General features: G+C 43.5%; 1 protein-coding gene across 7 annotated transcripts in view; it reads right to left on the bottom strand.

The window, feature by feature from the left end:
- Positions 1-7227: 7227 nt before the first annotated feature.
- The window catches only part of DYRK2 (dual specificity tyrosine phosphorylation regulated kinase 2), a 44673-nt gene continuing 32072 nt past the window's right edge, over positions 7228-19828 (bottom strand). For 6 of the 7 annotated variants that reach the window (XM_070052582.1, XM_070052585.1, XM_070052583.1 and 3 more), the window contains one exon: positions 7228-15182. In XM_070052582.1, coding sequence (XP_069908683.1) covers positions 13575-15161 — 1587 coding nt within the window. In that variant the 5' untranslated portion in view covers positions 15162-15182 and the 3' untranslated portion in view covers positions 7228-13574. Of the gene's footprint in view, positions 15183-18978; positions 19002-19828 lie in introns of those variants that run through there. The other variant, XM_070052586.1, reaches the window with a different exon arrangement.

The following is a 19828-nucleotide window of genomic DNA, read 5'->3' as shown; positions in this document are numbered from 1 at the left end:
CTACCTACACATTAGCGAAGATCTAGTCTCAGCCCCATGCTGAGCAAGTTCCAGGTGCCAAAACCAGCCCTAAAGCAAGACACACAGGGTCGTCATGGGATTATGACAAAGTACACATGGATTTCAAAAATGCTTGTAACAAAATAGACTTATTTATTTCCCAGAAACTGTTCGAAGTACTCTCACACAGAGAGATCTATTCAGCCACTAATCTGCGCCACCCTTTGCCCATGGCTGAGCTTGCTAGTCGGTCATGGTATTATTTCCTACTGAACTCTGAGGAAACTTCATCATTCCAAGAAAGCAGTCTGACACACTACCAAGCAGTCAAGGTTGGCATTGGAAGCGATGCTTTCCTAGAAGGTAACATTTCTAGTTTCTTCCTGTCACTGACTTCTTCTTTACTTCCTCCAAACACCTGTGGCAGTTACAAGTGGTTTCAAAGCACCTACTCTATGCCTGTAAGATTTAAGGTCATAGGAAACACAGGGCCAACAAGAACTCACATATATTATGAACTCACACATATATATTACATGGGAAGAGGGAGACAAGCAATGGGCAATCAGGAAACAGGTAAACAAGATTTTTCCCAGATTCTGCTCCGTGCTTTAAAGCAAGTAAGAGTATTGTGAGAGAAGGAACTGGGGTGGGGGAAATGGACATTGATGGAGTGGTCAGGGAGGGGCTATCTGTTGAATCCAAGTCTTAAATGGTAAGACGTCAGCCACTCAGAGAGGAAGAAGTGCTTCCGTGAAGGGAGCAGGAAGTACAAAGGTCTCAAGGCAGGAATGAGGTTGAACTACTAAGGGAACACACAGAAGGCAGTCATGGCTGGAACATACCAAGCGGGAGAGACAGGAAGTTGCAAAGAAACCTGAGCCAGACCACAGAGGACTTTGCAGGCCACGTTTGGGAAATTGCCCATTTGCCCCTGAAGGTTTAAGCAGAAGGTGCCAGACTCATGTACTTTTGCCTACCTAGAAAAAAAATCACTCGAGTCACCATTGCAGGTGTCTTTTTCTCCACCTATCCACCCACGTTCATTGTCGATATCAGTAGAGGATCTGCAGTCACCACACCGTCGCCTCCTTTTAAGCCACCACAGTGCCATCACTCCTGAATCTTCTGAAAAAGCACTGAGGGATCTACCAAGCACTTCTCTCAACAATTTTTCTAGAGACTCTGTTTTGTCCCAAACTCGATGGCAGCCACTAGGAACATCTTAATAAGCAGGAAAGACACCCCTCATGGAATCCAAAGGTTCACAGGTAAACCAGCCTGAATGCTGAAGGTTCAGGTCTGTGTAAGCAGGTGTCCTTATGAATGTGGGAGACCACAGCAGGTGCATCCGTGTGAGGAAGGCTGAGTGAGGTGGGCATAGGCAGGGCAGAGGGAGTACTGGCTACCAAAGGCCAAAGACAGCAGGAGCTAACCAGGCTAAGAGAGGACCCTATTCTAGGTGCCAAAAATGGGAGATGAGAAAGTACACAGCGAGTGGTAGGAGGTGAAATGGTTTAACCTGGCCTAGAACAGGAAGCAATTCCATCCCCATTATTAAAGTGCTGTGCTCATTTGATCCTTAGAAATTTACTTTTATGTCTTCCCTTCCAAATACATATCTGTGTACTACTGTATTATTAAAATGTGAATCCTCGTTATGAAACTTGAAATTAAAATCAGCTACCTGTTAACACATAGGTGCATTTTTTCCTCAACCATCTCTCTGTGCCTGCCTCTGCCTGTTTGTATTGGCAGGTAGGGTATTAAGTCCTGTGTACTATCTTTTGAATTTTGTTGCTTAATGTTATACCATGAACATTTTTTCCATGAAAACATAAACATCATAACTTATTTTAATTTTTTTTTTAATTTTTTTTTTAATTTTTTTTTTTTTTTGACAGGCAGAGTGGACAGTGAGAGAGAGAGACAGAGAGAAAGGTCTTCCTTTGCCGTTGGTTCACCCTCCAATGGCCGCCGCGGCCGGCGCGCTGCTGCCGGCGCACCGCGCTGATCCGATGGCAGGAGCCAGGAGCCAGGTGCTTTTCCTGGTCTCCCATGGGGTGCAGGGCCCAAGCACCTGGGCCATCCTCCACTGCACTCCCTGGCCACAGCAGAGGGCTGGCCTGGAAGAGGGGCAACCGGGACAGAATCCGGCGCCCCGACCGGGACTAGAACCCGGTGTGCCGGCGCCGCTAGGCGGAGGATTAGCCTAGTGAGCCGCGGCGCCGGCCCATCATAACTTATTAAGCAATGTCCTTGATGAATATAAGATTGCCTACATTTGTGCTAGTAGGTCTGTTTATCCTTGTCCACAAATATGTGTTTACATCATAGATTATCTCTGATATAGACCCCTATAAAGAGAGTTGTTAGGTGAAACAAATGGGTGCTGCTAATTACGCCCCAGTAACATGAAGTTTTGTGCCATTGTATACCCTGGCTAGCACTGAGCACCATTGCTTCATTATTGTTAATAGTTCATGGGTTGAAAACTTTAAATTGCTTTAATTTACATTACTTCGGTTCATCTACTTAAGTTTTAATTTACATTACTTTACTTCATCTACTTAAGTTTCTCATGTAAATTTTTTGAACATATTATTGTCAGATTTTTCACTGGCTTATTCGTTTTTCTAAATGATTTAAAATCTTCCTTACTGATTAAATCGCATCTGCAAAACTTGAGATCAGTCTTCACAAATTTGTCAATTAAAAACCTTTAAGGTAGGGCCAGCATTGTGGCATAGCAGGTAAAGCTGCCCCCTGCAATGCCTGGCATCCCATATGGGTGCCAGTTTGAGTCCGGGCTATTTCACTTCCTATCCAGCTCCCTGCCAATGCACCTGGGACAGCAATGGAAAATGGCCCAGTACTTAGGTCCCTGCCACCCACATGGGAGACCCAGAAGAAGCTCCTGGCTACTGGCTTTGGACCAGCCCAGCTCTAGCTCTTGTGGCCATTTAGGGAGTGAACCAGCGGATGGAAAATTCTCTCTCTCTCTCTCTTTCACTCCCTGCTCTCTATGTCTTGCCCTTTCTCTCCCTGTGGCTCTGCCTTTCAAATAAATAAACAAATCTCAAACAAACAAACAAACAAAAAACCTTTAAGGCTTGCTTATAACTTTTATGTAGTCTTATTAAAAAACAGGCTTCAGCGACTGTTATTTTAGTTATAAATTAACAACATAAATGGCACCCTGCGTGGACTCACCCGCTTCACTCTCTTCCTAAACAGGACCCTCTGGGACCATCACTACTCCTGTCAAATTGTCCCTCCCTAACTTCCAGTTACTTAGGACTACTGCCCTGTTTGGGAAAGTATCACTTTTCCATTTGGCTTCTCTGCTGAAAACCAGGAAAAAGAGAGAGAGAGAGAGAGAGAGAGAGCGAGCTAGCTACTCACAAGGCATCAATAGCTTCCTGGTGTCATCAGAACAGAACAGGTTCCCAATTCCTCATCACTTTTCTTTTTTTAAAAATCTTTATTTATTTGAAAGACAGAGTGACAGAGAAAGGGGTTGGGAGGAGAGAGGGAAAGGGAGAGCGAGAGAGAGAGAGAGATAGTTTTTATCCAGTGGTTCAGTCACTCCCTAAAGGCTGCAACAGCCAGGGCTGGGCCAGGCTGAAGCCAAGAGCCTGGAACTCCATCCAGGTTCTTCAGGTGGGTGCAGAGGCCCAAGCACATGGGCCATCTTGCACTGCTTTCCCAGGAGCATGAGCAGGGAGCTGGAGTGAAAGCAGAGGTTTAATGCTGTGCCCTGGCCCCTCCTCCTCTGCATGGTTTTTGTGGCTTTCTCCAAGGCTGAGCTTGCTTTCCTCTCCCTCTGCACCCCGCTCACCTGGCCCTCATCACAGAGTCCCAGCACACTGGCCTCTTTTGGGTCCTAGAGCCCAGGCTCTGGACTGCCCTTCCCGGGCTGGCCGCCTCCGCATGCTTCACACCACCGCACAGAGGCCTGGACCTCCTCCTGGTCTAGTGCTGTTCTCAGGGCCTCCAGTACTTGCCCTGGCACCTGTCACAGCTCCTAACTGATGTTTTGTGACTGTCTGTTCAACACGCGCCTCTCTGATTACAATGTTCTCTCCAGACACACAGCTTGTGTTTTGTTAGCTGGCATAAGCTGGGAGGGAAGCATGGGGGAGGCACGGGATTCACTGCCATTGTCAGCTCCAGCTCACCCACCTTAAATCGAGGAACTGTGGCAATCCCCACCCCACCCTCTCCAGACATCAAGGAGAAGGTGGTCCTTGTCAGCTTTTGGTATGGGCCACTTTGCCCAGGCTCAGGTTAAGGAAGGCTGTGTGGTTGGGGTTGATTCTCACAGATTGGCAAAGCATTCAAGACAGACAGCACGCATGCAGTGGATGCAACACAGCCCATCTAGGGAAACCACAGGACAAAGCTTACCTTTATGGAAGAATTACTCTCCACTTCCTCACCCTGCAGCAACTCCAGTCTCTTTGTCCATGCCTTGTAGTATGCCAATCAATATTAGATGACCAGACAACAGGACGGTCTGTGACCTGACTCACAGCAATTCTCATTTCCTACAAAGCCTTTCTCCTGGCTATCAGGTTGAATTCCATGGAGACCTGATGGGAGACCCACCTCCTTGAACCTGGCCTTACGTGACAGCAACACCTGTGGCCTTCACGTACTCGAATTTTGTCTCCTATTGTTCTCAAGTTGTTTAATGTTTTCTAAGTTTGCCTTCCAATTAAACATACAGGCCTCAATGGCAGGGATGTCTATCCACCTCCTTTTTCTGCTGCAATTTATTTTTTTGTTTCATTTTGGCAAACATACACCCTTCCCTTCCAGTTTCACTTTTCTGTGATTTCTGTAATCCTTGGTCAATCATGGTCAAGAAATATTAAATGAAAACTTCCAGAAAGAAACGATTCCTAAGTTGTTTTTTTTTTTATAGGCAGAGTGGACAGTGAGAGAGAGAGACAGAGAGAAAGGTCTTCCTTTGCTGTTGGTTCACCCTCCAATGGCCGCCGTGGTTGGCGCACCACACTGATCTGAAGGCAGGAGCCAGGTGCTTCTCCTGGTCTCCCATGGGGTGCAGGGCCCAAGCACTTGGGCCATCCTCCACTGCACTCCCGGGCCACAGCAGAGAACTGGACTGGAAGAGGGGCAACCGGGACAGAATCCGGTGCCCCGACCGGGACTAGAACCTGGTGTGCCGGTGCCGCTAGGCGGAGGATTAGCCTATTGAGCCGTGGTGCCGGCCCGATTCCTAAGTTCTAAACTGCATGCCATTCCGGGTAACAGGATGGAATCATGCAGTGTCCCTGCTCCACCTGGCCTAGGGTGCAGATCATTCCTTTTGTTCATTGTCTCCACACCGTAGACACTCTCAGCCCGCCAGTCACTTAGGAGCCATCTCGGTTACCAGATCAGCTGTCCCAGTATCACAGTGCTGGTGTAACATTTATTTTACTGAACAATGACCCCAAAATGCAAGAGTAGCAATGCTGGCAACTTTATTACAGTATATTGCTATAATTGTTCTATTCTACTATTAATTGTTAAATTCTTACAGTGCCTACTTTATAAACTTTATTAAAGTAGTGTTTGCATAGGGAAAAACATTGTATAAATATTATATACATTATATCTGTATATTATATCTGTATATATTACACACACACACACACACACACACACATTATTTACATAGGTCTGAATGGATTCAGTATCCAGTGTTGTAGACATCCACTAGGAGTCTTCAAATGTATCCCCCATGGGTAAAAAATATCCACATGTGCTTATAAAGCAGATGTTTACTTTCTATGGAAGCAAGGGAGGATGGGAAGGAGAAGAGGGAAGGGTAAGGCAACTTGCCAAAGGGGATTGTGTCTTTGGGTAGAATTTGGCTTAATCTGAATCTCCCCCCCCCCCTTTTTTAAACAATCTCTTATGAATCTAAACTTGCCTGAAAAAAAAAAAAGTTGTGATTTTATAAATGAATGAGATTTTACTCAAAGGCCTCAAATTTTCAGCAAAAGAAATAGCTCACCAGCACCTCATGCTCTGTAACCAAAGGCAATAATTTGCAATCTTCTCTTTTCTTCAACAAATCAGATTCTGCCATTCCCTTTGATGCACTGTAGCAAAGCACTCAAATAGCAACAGCTACTTTTGATACACAATGTAACACCACTATTCTTTCTACCTGAACATTTATACATCCTAAAAAGAGCCTTCAAATCCCTCTTCTCTCAGTGTCTATGCCCACTCTGAGGTCCAGTTTGCCATTTCTTGCAAACATTTGTCATTGGTCTTCCCTGAGCTACTCTTACCCTCTTAAGAGCATTCTACACAAATAGCCAGGGACAGCCCATCTGCTCATGGCATTTTCTTACCTAAAAATCTCAGTCACCGCCTGGCACCTCAAGATCAAAATCTTTAGCGGCATCTGTAAGGCTTGCTGTGGTCTGATGCCCAACCACCTACCAGCTTCATTTCACACCGACGGACCCCTTCTCTGGGCTCCAACCAGGGGAACCTGGTTCCCTCCAGCTCCTGGTTCTCTGCCTTTGTTCTTTTCTCAGCTGAATAGCTATTTTCCCTAGGAAGCCACCCTTTATCCATACAAGACAATTCCCTCTGCCACACATACACACTCAAAATCACATGCCTTTCGTTCACAAGCAATTTGTACATTTACAATTATGTGTTCACGCAATCATTTACATAATGCTTGCCTTCCTAACCAGTCTAAAACACTCCTAGACACAGTAGCTATGGCTGTGTTGCTTACCACTTGCCTACAATAGAACATACTGTAAAAGGTAGCAGCATTTAGTAGCAGGTAGTAGGCATTTAATAGATATTTGATATTTGAATGTCACATGCAATTGATGCATTATCACTTGGATTTTTTTCCCCTTTTGTAATTTTAGCCTCCCTAAGTCACAATTTCAATGAATTGAATTCTAGGAAAGTAGCGTATTCAGATTAATGTTCAAATTTACCTATACATTTATTTACTGTAGGTCTACATAAATTTGCAATTAATCGCAATCCTTCCCCCCCTCCTGAAAAATGCAACTGATACAATTCACTAAACTTTTAGTTGAATGTGCTGGACTTCTCTGTGGATTTTTATTTTATAAACAACACACTCTATTTTTGAAAATGAAGTCTAGATATTTAAGACTCCTCAAACTTAGGAGGGGGAATAATTTGGGATAAAAAGCAAGGAAAGACACAATATTTTAGTTTGTAAAATGGTTTATTTACAATTTGGTATTTTAAAATTGTATTTGAAATTTTAATTTTTATATATTTGCTTGGCAGGCACTCTAGATTTTCTTAAATATAGAAGAAAAGGATAGGAAACCTGAGGACGTTGAAATTGAAGAGATTTACCTGCTGCTACAGTCAGTAAAATTTAGTTTTTCATCCCTGAGAATTAGTAAAGTGTCAAAAATATTTTCATACATTCAAATGTAAAAAGCAATTTAAGAACAGAGTAGAGAGTAAAGCTACAAAAATGAACCTCCCCACAAAGGGCAAAATGAGGTCACTCTTCAACAACTAATGGAGGGGTGTGCACGTGTTTGAAGTTATTCAATGCACCTAAGAGACTAAGATGGTCAGATGCCACACTCCTCGGTTTTTTTGTAATTTCTCTCATTTGAAAAATATTCCATAGAAATGCCCATTGATAGCACAAATTTCCTTCCCCTTTCTAAACGTGTGCATGTGCTGTGTGGTTAAGGATTTGCGTTGGCTGTCCGAGACCAAAACTATCTGATTACAACCTAAACCCCCAATTTTGCAGCGTTTTTACAAAGTCACTTCAGCTTCTTCAAATATCCACCGATAATTATAGCTCCTAGGGATGTATAAAGATGAACATCATGAGCTTCCTAAGATACCATGAGGTATGTGAAGGAGATTTTTCTGGAACACATGACACAGAGGAAACAGATACTTCTTACTTATTACACATGACCGGTTAATGCTCTCAAAATGCTGGCTTTCTTTGGAAGAGTAAAAATTCATTTAAACTTAAATTATTTTAAATAAACTTAATTTAAACTAAAATTAATTAAACTTATTTGAGATATAAGAGAATGGCAATTATCTCCTCCTCCAATTATGTGTGAAATGTCCACTGACATTAAGGATGTGACTATAGCAGAACAGTAAGTCAAAGTCAAACCAAATAAACAAACCAAAGACTCTGCAGTAAGATGCAATTTTCTTCTGTGTGTGCAACACATTGGCAGTCATTTTTCATTTTGGACAATGTTAAGTATCACCAATGACAAGTATGTATTTGTCTAATGGCCCAAAGGAAATGCAATGTAATTCAAACTTTCAAAAAAGAAAACAATGAAGCAAAACCACAAATACCCTTTCTTCAAATCCCTCTTCATGCTCTCTTTCTAAAACAAAGTAATCAAGCCAATTTTCCCTTCTTTAAAAGACCAGTATCAAGGTCAGCTAGGAACATTCTCTAGTGCTAGCTTACAGGCAACTTTGAAGTGCCAAGAATATCATATAGCTGTTGATTCCAAAAGGGAAAAGATTATTAGAGATTCAAACAGAATACAGTATTAATCAATTTAAGAGCTTTCAAAGATCTGATGAGAAGAGAGTGAGTGGGAATTATAAGCTGCTCTAAATCAGATCTGAACAATATATTTTTAAATCTAAATTGCTCCTTTTAGTACCGCTTTTGAATGCTACATACAATGCACATCTTTAAAACTCTGTATATATTTTGCACTGGGAGCAACCTTTGAGAAGCTAGATGAGCAACCCTGAGGGCTATGGCATAGGCAATGCTAAGACAAAGGGTGGGCTTGGGAATTCTTACATAGCATTTCCTCGTTTTAACAAATCGCATTGTTGACACCTGAAGCCACAGTCATTTCTGGGCCATTGGTGGCAGGAGGGATGTAAATAAGAATATGAGGTAGTTCTTTCCACACGAGGGAAATATATGTCCGTGTACCATCCCTGCAATGTCTGACAAATTACCAGATCATGGGCTTGCTGTTGTCTGTGAGTAAACTCTGAGCTTGGTATTTAGTGTCCTTGACAAATCTGGAGTTAGCTGCAGTTTCAAAGGCCTTATTTCCTCACCCAGCCATGACAGGAGACATGAAAACCCCCAACAAGAGGCCCCTAGACACCACCAAGTACAAAGACTGCAAAAATACCCAAGTGTTGGAAAGCATAAGGGGCAGCTGGTGAGAACACTAAGAAAAAGGAAGATTGGTGTGCATAGACGGCCCACAGCTTAAGTACCCTTCGAAGGCTAAAAAACTAGACTGGGAGCTCTAGAATGATAGTGAACAGGACAGGGATGGCATGAAGGAAACGTGAAATGATAAGAGGAAAGGAACAGCGTATCCTGAGAAAGGAGCTACCTCCTCAATCTTTACTCCTTACTTGGAGTTTGCGTTGCTTATAGGTGACCTAATACATAAATTCTTGCAATGAACAAATTAGTAGGATGACCTAAGTTGTCAAGGCACTGACAGAGAACTGATCTATTTGGCTTTCTAAACCTTCTTGAGGCTCACAGAGCAAGAATAATACCAGAAATAGATCAGGAGGTAAATTACAGTTAGAAAAGGGGAGAAAAGTAAGGTAGGACATTAAAATTTTATTCTGAAATTATCTCTGGCCACAACAATAAATTTTAACAAATATTCACTAAACAGTCTTACTCCTGTCATCAGCTGTACAATACATACAGTATCATAGAACTGGCCACTAGGATTGAAATCCACTAGAACATATTCCATGTTAAGTGGCGACAGCAGCATCTCACAGAAATGTTTACATACATATGTACACAGTCCACATTCGACCATTTTCACATGTTTTCAGTACACACAGTTGCAGCATATTACAGTCACATGTCTAAGTTGTTGCTCGATAAAAACCCAAGCCCCTGCCTAGACATAACTGTAGCAGTTGAGCTGAGTATAATTACAATGAATTTTATATATGTCCATAGCAGAGAGATGTACAAGCCCCTAAGAAACAAAGAGTTCACGAATACTTTTTTTTAAATGCTACCACAGCATTATGTTGGGCAATATTAAAACCTTTACCAACCAAATCAGGTTTTTAAAAAGTCTTCTGCTTACCAGAAATATTCTTGATGAAAAAAATTACAAAAATGAATGCTCTCTTTAAAATAATTCACACTTTTATTTTAAGATTCCAATATGGCCCAATGCTACTGATGCCTAAAGTGTTTCCTAACATTCCAATGGAGTCATTTAATGTGACTCCAAACCACCCATTAAGTTTAAAAGTGGCTTAAGTGCCTTGCACCCAAATTGTAAAAATCCCTGGCCACCCTTACTAGAGCCAGGCACATAGAAAAGGAATGCACTTTGGTTCATACCAAATGCCCTGGGATTAATCAGACTATAAAATTAAATCATTTGAGGTAAATTTTTACAAATACAGTTGATTTTTGTCTAGTGTTAGCATAACAAAAAAAATATCATTTAAAAAATCAGTTTGATGTTAAGATACAACAAAGACCATCTTTAACCCCTTAAAACATAGGAATTCCCTGTGTAACTAACCGATGGTTATCTTTTCAGTGCCTGATGATGATTCATGCCTTATGGTTTCTATTAAGGCCTGGAACTAGATATTTAAGACAGATGTATCTTTGCAGAGGTGGGTCCCATCCTTACTGCCTAGTATTCAAAGAGTTAAAGAGGCCAAAAAATGCATGCCCTACAACATGGCATTCAGAACAAAAGGCACATTGTTAACACTAAGGGCACGATTTCTCCTCTACTGTTAATCTGCACTGTCTTGCATCACGCTGTTGTTCCACCGTTGTAGCAATACACTTTAAAGTGATAATGAACACTCTGGTGGTGCAAGAAACAGAGCCAAATGAGACTGCAACCAAAGACAAGACAACACTGTGCTAGTCCTAAATCTGAAAACAGCTCAGACATCCCTAGACAATGGTAACCTGTGAGACCAAGGACTGTTTCCAAGCCAACTCCTAGTAGCCTATCAGAGCCCTTCATCTATTTATGGTTTAAAATCACATAAGATGCAACATCTTTCCTTTATTGACATTACAATCAAGCTAGAATTTTTCCTTTAAGCAGCTCTATTACTAGATACCGAAATGTGGCAGCTCTTGTGAATAGAGGAAATCTCACTGTATTTGGACCAAAAAAGAAAAAAAAAAGAAAAAAAAAAGCCCCATAGCGCTGCACATCGTAGTTTGGCTTAAAAGTTTCCGGTTGCATCTGTGAATGCAGACAGAAATGCACTGCTGGCATCTTAAGAACATTCCAGGTGGCAGGGGAAAGACAAGTGTGTGCACATGTAGAATCACTTTACAGGGAAATTAATAATGGCAGCTCAAGTTCACGCATTTAAACCTAAATATGGAAATGGAAGAGGAGCACTGTGAGGGGGAAATGGCCTTTGATATGGTTTTATGTATTTTAATGACCTAAAGAAACTAATAATCATTAAGAGGCTCCTGGTTTTACAAAGCCACCAAACCAATTCTTAACACTTCTTATACCTTTTAAGTAATAAATACACAGATCTTGAAATTCTGTAGCCACTGACTGGGGGGTATCCTGATGTGAGCATCAGTTAAAATGCGACTTCGTAACATATTATTGCACTTCCACAGGTCACACAGAAATGAGTACAATATGCTAAAGAATTTGACAAAGGGAAAGAAGCAATCATTTCTAAATACTGGGGTACAAATTAATTTATCTGTGACACCTTTAAATAGTAAAGCAAGTATCAATATCATCTTATTAATAAGCTAATATTATTGTTTTTTTGGCAAATATCTGAAATATTTCCTGAGCATTTTTTTCCCCACCATTAACCAACAAAGCCTCAAGATAAGTAAAGTGTTTCATTCAAAACTACTTTTCTTTTTTAAAAAAGAGAAAATGTAGGAATAAGATCAGGAAAGAACTTAACCGGAAACTTTCTTGGCCTCACTGGGGACCATGCTTTAAGTACTTATTAGTCAATTTACAGGCAATACAATAATATCTGTGCATATAAAATATTACTTACCCTAATTTATACTACCCAAAACCTATTGTCCAAACAGGCAGAAATCTTTCTAGATTAAATTGCACATACTAAAAAATTTTGTCCACGTGCCTTGAAATTGATATATATATATATATCACTGCTCATACATTAGTGATAAAATACTGAAATTTTCACTGTGAAAATAATTATTATTCAGAGAAGAAAATATTCTTTTCCCTAGCTCTCAGTTACTTTTCCAGGTAAAGTGTCATTCCCACAAAAGCAATCAGTGCAATCCAAACGAAAGCAAAATAAAAAGAGAGGAATGCCATCTCTGTGGTTCTTCTAGTGACGCAAAGAGCAAGTCAAACCATTTAACTTGAGGTTGAACTTTTCCTCCGTGAAATGTGTTGTTAAAATTGGCCTCCCTGGACAGCCACAGTGACTTCTGTTCATCAAGAGGATTTCCAACTCTCTTTTTGAAGAATGAGCTGATATTTTCCCAGGCTAAGAGAACCTGACTGTGGCACCTGAACAGTGTGAACTCACCCTAATCTGCCCAATCTCCTTTGCAACCGCGCAAATCCCCACCCTAAGTAGCTAGGCTGCTGTTCTTTTTACAAATGAAATGATGGCCGTCCTCACAGCTGAAATGTCTCTCCTGTACTGTAGGGCATACAGTTGAGGGAAGAAGACCCAACTAGATGCAGGCGACAGATGTGTAGTGAAAGAGGAACAGAGAGGAGAAAATCAAAAAGGGAAGTGGGGGACGGTCGTGGGATACATGTCTAAATTTAGGTGCCAGACAAATTCTGTGACACGAGGCTTCTTGACCAAACAGCACGCCAATCACACCAGTGAACTGGGAGGAACAGGCATTTCCATTTCTGTTCATGCAGTAAAGGCTGCTCTGCTGGCTTTCTGAGTGTCAGACTGCTAACTGGGAAATTTAAACCTGGGGGATCTGGTTTTGTATCTGGGAGCCACCTCAGGGGGGCAAAAATAAATCTCTAAGGTGCACTCTTAAAAAACAGTATCATTTCTGTCCTGACCCACCCACCTCCCCCCACCACCGCTGCCACCCAGATATATGGAAAACGGAAGCAGGACGTGCTGTCTCTGGGCACGGGGAGAGGAAGAGGGCCTTTGGAGCCATCACCTTGGGGAGAATATGTTATGAACCAAAAACAGCATGGTCAATGTCTGTGCCACCGATCTGCAGATGCGCGGCAGTCATGAATTAATCAATGGCCTGCCACTGATGTGATTCCTCTGCCACACGAAATACAGTAAGGCTCATCGTACTTGGAAAACACACACAAAAGAAAAAAACAGTTTCAGAAAGTATAAAAACTTAAAGCATTGTCCCCATGTATTTTTATAAAAACAAAACAGACAACTTTCTTACATTAAAATTAAGTGCTGAAAAGATACAAATGAATAGTTATTGAACAAATAAAAACAGGTCTGAGCTACTCCTCTTCAACCCAGTAAGGCTCAGCAACTTCGTATCTTTCAGATTACCAGCATCAGGGGACTGGAGCTCAGCTCACGAGTTTTGGCAACACTGTCCTCTGCTGAATATTCCCATTGGCATCTGTCATCTGTGCCAAATTAGTCCTCAGTTTGGACGCTGAGCTGGAAGGTGGAGGTAACTTGGAAATCGACGTGATAGCACCAGAGCTCTCGGTTATCCGCTTCACTGAGGTCTTCTCCCCGGTCGGAGGCTTGGGCAACCGCCTTCTCAGCCAGGGGTGCCGCAAAGCCTGGCCCGGGGTCATGCGCACGGCAGGATCCCACTCCAAACACTGTTTTAAGAAGTCAAGGAAGAGGGGATCGTCACACCCTTTCAGTGCATTCCCCCACTCTCTGCTCTCGGGTGGACCCCTCAGCTTCCCTCTCCGGGAACGGCCTCCATTGAGGACCACGTTGCCGTCAGAGAGAGTCGTGACAGTGCAGTAACGGGGATAACCCTTGGAGCTCACGAAATTTTTGGCTCGTTTGGATGCATCCAGCAGTTTCTGGGAGGGCATGCCCAACAGCTCAATCATACAAGCCAGCTGGTCCCCTTCGTCTTCCCCAGGCAAGAGGGGGTAGCCCGTCAGGAGCTCTGCCAGAATGCAGCCCAGGCTCCACATGTCGATGGGCATGCCGTACCTGGCCCCCAGAATCACCTCGGGAGCCCGGTAAAAGCGCGACTGGATGTACGTGTAGACACGCTGATGCTCGTAGCAGCTGGAGCCAAAATCGATCACTTTGATGCCACTTCTACCCTGCTGCTTTAACAAAATATTCTCGGGCTTAAGGTCACAGTGAATGATCCTGTTTTTGTGCAAAGCATCCAAGCACTGCAGAATCGAGTGGGCAAACTTGCGGACCAAGGGCAGGCTGAAGCCCTGGAATTTGTTCTTCTTGATGAGCTCATAGAGGTTCATGCTCAGCAGCTCAAAGGTCATGCAGATGTGGTTGCGGAAGGTGAAGTTCTCCAGCATGTGGATGACGTTCATGGCGTTGTCTTTGTCCTGCTTGCGCAGGTGCTCCAGGATGCGGATCTCCTCGGCCGCCTGCCGGTGAAAGCGCTTCTCGTTCCGCACCATCTTTAGGGCCACGTGCTGGTGGACTTTGTGATCGTACGCCTTGACCACCTGCCCAAAGCTCCCCTTCCCAATGACCTTGAGGACCTCGTACCTGTAAGCCACATGGTCATGGGGCACCTGCACATACGATCCCTGGTCATCATCGTAGCCACCGTTGTTGGGCCCGCCCGTCATGCCCTGGCGCTTCTTTGCGTTTGGACCCAAGAAATATATTTCAGGGTAGCTGAAAATCTCATGGTGTTCGAAGGCTGTGAGTTTTTGCATGTATTGCTTCATTGCTTGTTCGGGTGTCATGGGTGTGGCTTTCACCTTTCCCATGCCTTCGATGGACTTGAGAGAGGTGGAGCTCCCCTGCCGTCTATGAATGCTCTCCAGCTGCCGCTCTGGCACCACTGGCAAGCTTGTTTTACCCACTGTTGTAAGCCCATTTGGTTGTGTCGTGAGCACGGTCCGCTTGTTACTGTTGTCCTCAAACAGCTGCTGAACCTGGATCTGTCCGTGGCTGTGGCTGCTGATGTGCAGGTGATCATTCATGGTGTGCTTACTGCCGCCAATCTGGAAGGCAGACGGGAAACATCACCAGCACGGAAGGGGGCTGTTCACATAGGACACTTCCTAAGCCAGCCCCCATCCCTGACCCTCACGAAACCCAATTTGGCTCGAATCCATGACCAGAATCAGGAACAAAAAAAGCTGGACACAAAGAAGGGGGCCCCAGGGTCACATTGGCAAGGACAGTGAGTTTAATGTAGACAGGCTGTGACAACCCAAAAGAAAGAGGGTTTAGTGGGCTGCATAAGGCTATGAAACACAGGATTCTGAAAAGAGGAGCCCATAAATGCCACACCTAAGAAAGGAAAACTTTGCTGGACACACTCGTAGTCTTGAATGTGAGTTCCCAGCGCAGGCAGAGATGCTCTCTCTCTATTATTATTCTATCCAGAATGTTTAGCACAGGGGCTGACACGTCACAGGTGTTATACCCAATCCACACCTGCACCTTTCCAACTTCAGTTAGCAGTTCTTCATTAGTGGGAGCACAGGGATCATGCCTGGTCTTGTTTACCACTCTTTCCCCAATATTGAGCTCTAGTCCAAAAACACTTCAGCCCCCATATTTCCCCTTTCTTTGGCAATCTGGTTAAACCTAGGAACACGCATGATCCAGCAACAAAGAAAACTGTGCTTTTAGGCTCAGAAGATTCTCACACAGATATGTGCTGCAGTATCTTGTAAACCTCTACCCTATTTTTAAAAGGTCTGACTGTGATGACCATTTAAGGCCATTCAGCCCAACAAATAAGCATCCACCACACTGTCTGGGGCCTTCCTTTGGTCAATGGCTGGGCTCTCTTAAGACATGTATTTCTATGAGCTGCTGGGATACTCAGCATTCCAACAAGGAAAACAAAGTAGCAGTTTCTATTTCTGGCACACATGACTGTCTAAACAAAACTGATGGTATAGACTCATGAGGCCCTGGCTTTTACTGAGAATCCACTTGAGATTTTCAGTGTCACCACTGGTAGCAGGTGGGAGAAGATTCACAGCCAGGATCCTGCCCTGCCCACACCACCCCCAACCACTTAGGGGTTCCTCCAGCTCCAGCCTTAGTCAACCATGAGCTTTTTTTAAAATTAAACAATTAAGATGTCATTATTCATTTATTTTTCATTTAATTTATTTGAAAGGCAGACAGATTTCCCATCCATTTCACTCCACAAATGCTAGGGCTGGGCCAGGTCAAGGCCAGGAGCCAGGAACTCAATGCAGGTCTCCACAAGTCTGACAGGGATTCAAGTACTTGAACTATCATTTGCTGCCTTCCAGCATGGCTGGAAGCTGGATCAGATGCAGAGCCAGGACTCGAACCCAGGCACTCTGATATGGGAGACATGCATCCCTAGTGGGATCTTAACTGCTGCACCAAATGCCAGCCCCAACCACAAATCTTAAAGCAGACTGCTGGGTGATTTTTATATGAAATTCTCAAGATCAATTTTTCATTCACAACTCACCTCATTCATTCAACTGGTTTCAAAGGAATCTGGCCACAGAAGTGGCAGAGTCCCTGCTCTCCAGGAACTTATGCTCTGAAGTCTTTGGCCATCAGCATTTTCTCTATTTTCCCCTTCTAAATCCTACCTTATGAGAGTCATAGAACTGCTCTCAGTGCTGTGTATATGTAACACAGCATCTGTGGAGACGGTCTGGGAACACCCTGGTTATAAAAAGAAATTTCAAGTCCTTCCTATTGGCAGACCAAGACCTTCACATTTTTGTTAACTGACATGTGACATGGACAATGACCATTTATGGCGCATACTCTCTCTCTGCTCCCTTCTGAAATGAAAGGGAAGGTAGTGCTTGGGCCTGTCTTACCACGATTTCATAGATTCAGGGATTTTATTAGAAAGAGTTTTAGGAGACTTCTAGTTGAGCTCTTTTATTAAACTTAAGGATGATAATCCATGCTAGGTGACCTTATATCCTGGCAAGGGTGGCTGGACAGGTTATTTTATTGTCGCTGGATGCCAGAAGCAGTGCCATCCATAAAAAGGAATTAGGAAAGCCTTGGGTAGTCACAGGCAGTCTTTGAAAAGTTCACAGAAAATGCATGTCATAAAAAATTATGCATGCATTTCAAAATCTTTTATCTTTTCATTTGTCCAGGAAATTCCTGAAGGATCCTTGTACACACGTAGCATGGGTTTGCGTTTTGCCTTACTTTCCCAACTTTACTCTTTGCATGTGTTCCTCTCCACTGAGTCTTTCAAGCACCAGGGAATAAAAGGACCTGGAATTCAAAACATATCTGCCCCACAGACCCACTCTCTTGGAGGCAGAAGGGATACATGTCAAAGAAAAACCTACGACACCAGCATCCATTCTATAAAAAGCCTGAGCTTCACTGGGGACAAAAGCAACCTTGGGGCTACAAGGATTCCTAAAAAGACAGCAAAGTAAAACTTCTGAACATCAGAAAGTCACTTCCATTTTTGCTATAGCCTTTATATTGTGCATAATAATTCAAATGTGATCACAGACATTTTGGGGACTAGAACTAAAAAGTCTGCCAATAAGCTAGACTACCTCCTGTTTTTCCAACTGCCTTTGCACTATCAGCTATTAGCTCATCTACCCTAGTTGGATTCAAGTCTCTGTTCTAGGTTTCTGATTCCTTAACACTCCCTTCTGCCTGCCTGAGCCACACCCCTACCCAGGGCTTCAGCGAACAGCACAGCTACTCCTGTGGCTCAGATCTGCCACATCTGTGCCTCCTTCACTCAAGAAGGACATGTCCGACTGCTGATTGGCTGCCTTCCTCACCCAGAACTCAAACTCAGTGCATGACTTTCCTTCTGAAAAGGTTTCCTCTTCACCTGATCTTCAATTTTTAATAAACACCTCCACCTAGTCCTTCGAGCTTTATACCTGGGAATTGTTGGCACTGCACACCTGGAAAACCCTGTCATTATCTCTCTCCTCTTTCCAAATCACCATGAAGCCCAGTCCTGTCCATCTCTGGCCCTTTTCACCAACACTGCCTCACCTCATGGCCCTGTGTCTCTCATGGAGGCAACTGAAGCGGCCTCAGAACATGCTCCTTTGCTGCTTAGTCTAGAACTCCTCAACTCTCTTCTCCACAGTGCTCCAGTTACCACTGAAAAGTCCCAAGGTGCAACTGCCCGTGCTGTTGCTCAAGGCCCACAGCCGTACCCTGTTTCTAAGACTCAGAAAAGAACTTAGCAGAACGAACACGAGGTTCTAAAATGTAGAGCCTGATGACCTGAGTCCTTCCAGTCTCATCCACCACTGTTAGTCTTCTTCCCAAAAGGAACAAAGCTGGGTTCCCCAAGAATCAAGGAAACATGATGCCCTTCTGTGCTGCTCTCCGTTTGGTGAGGTCAGATTTCATAATGACTAGGAGCTCACAGATGTTCAGCTAGACACCTACGAAATGAACCCTAGTTCCAGCACTTACTGTGTGACCCTGGGTAATGTAGTTAATCTCTCTGAACCTCAGTGCCCTTGTCTGCAAAAGAAGGTAACAATGTTACCTCATTAGAGCTATTAGGAGGATTAAAAAGGTAATACGTACAAAGCCACAGAACAGCACTTAGCAAATGAGAGCTGTTACTACTGCCCTTTTCCAATGCTGCTGGGAATCTCCTTCCTTCCAATGTCCAGGTGATCTCTCTCTCTATTCACCACCCTTCAATGCCTGTTTAATTCTCACCTCCTTTGAAACTTTGCCTCATCTACTTAACAGTTCCTCCTACACTTACACAGTGCTGCTGTAACACTGACTTCATTTCATTGTAATTGTTTTAACATCACATGTACCCACCTGGCTGGGAGCAATTCCAGGGTGGGGTCACTTCTTATCTTGGTGAGGCCCTATCAGGCACACAGTAAGCATTTGATCAATAGCTGCTGGGGGCAACACAGGTCAGTAAGTGCTCTATAAACTCTCACTTCTTTTAGAGCTGTTCAAAACTACATTTTGCACCTTCACAAGGAAACTCCACTTGGTCAATACCCAGGGAGCTGGGAGCCGTCCCTCAGGACCTCAGTCCCAAGATCTTAACTTGCTGTGCATCAGCAGAGACTTGCAGGCAGAGCACAGCTGGTTACAAGTGCCGAGAGCAGACACATCAACTCAATATCTAAAAACAGCGCGATGAATCTCAAAAACGTTCCAGATGTTAAGGAGACTCACGGAGAGGCCCCAGGACACGCAGTCGCAAGCACTGCAGAATTCTAAAAATCGCAACCAAACTCAAAAGCACAATTAATGAGCCCACCAAAAAAAAAAAAAAAAGGTAGGCAGGAAGAAGCTAGGAAAGATGGAATGTTTCCAGGATACAAATGCCAGGACTACAACATTCACTTCAACATATTAAAAACTTCTCACTCCTGTCCAGCCGCCTTAAGTCTGAGAATGTGGCTCATCACCATTTGCCACTGTCTAGCATAGTGTATGCCACATTTAAACATATACACTGAAGGGATGCTGAAACTGTTAAAATGGTGGGACCTACAAAGCTTTCTCTGACCATGAAATATTTTCGTATTAAAAATTATGTAAGAACAATAGCCCGAGCAGTTGAGTAGCCTCACTGTCTTCCAACAATAAATGGCAAACAGCAGAGTTTTCACTGTGTGAATATTTTTGGGCGTTTTCAAAACTTTTCCGA

Source organism: Oryctolagus cuniculus, chromosome 11 (assembly GCF_964237555.1).
Source record: "Oryctolagus cuniculus chromosome 11, mOryCun1.1, whole genome shotgun sequence".
NCBI classification, from domain to species: domain Eukaryota; kingdom Metazoa; phylum Chordata; class Mammalia; order Lagomorpha; family Leporidae; genus Oryctolagus; species Oryctolagus cuniculus.
Note: the sequence above shows the minus strand (reverse complement) of the source record. Positions and strands in the feature narration are given on the sequence as shown.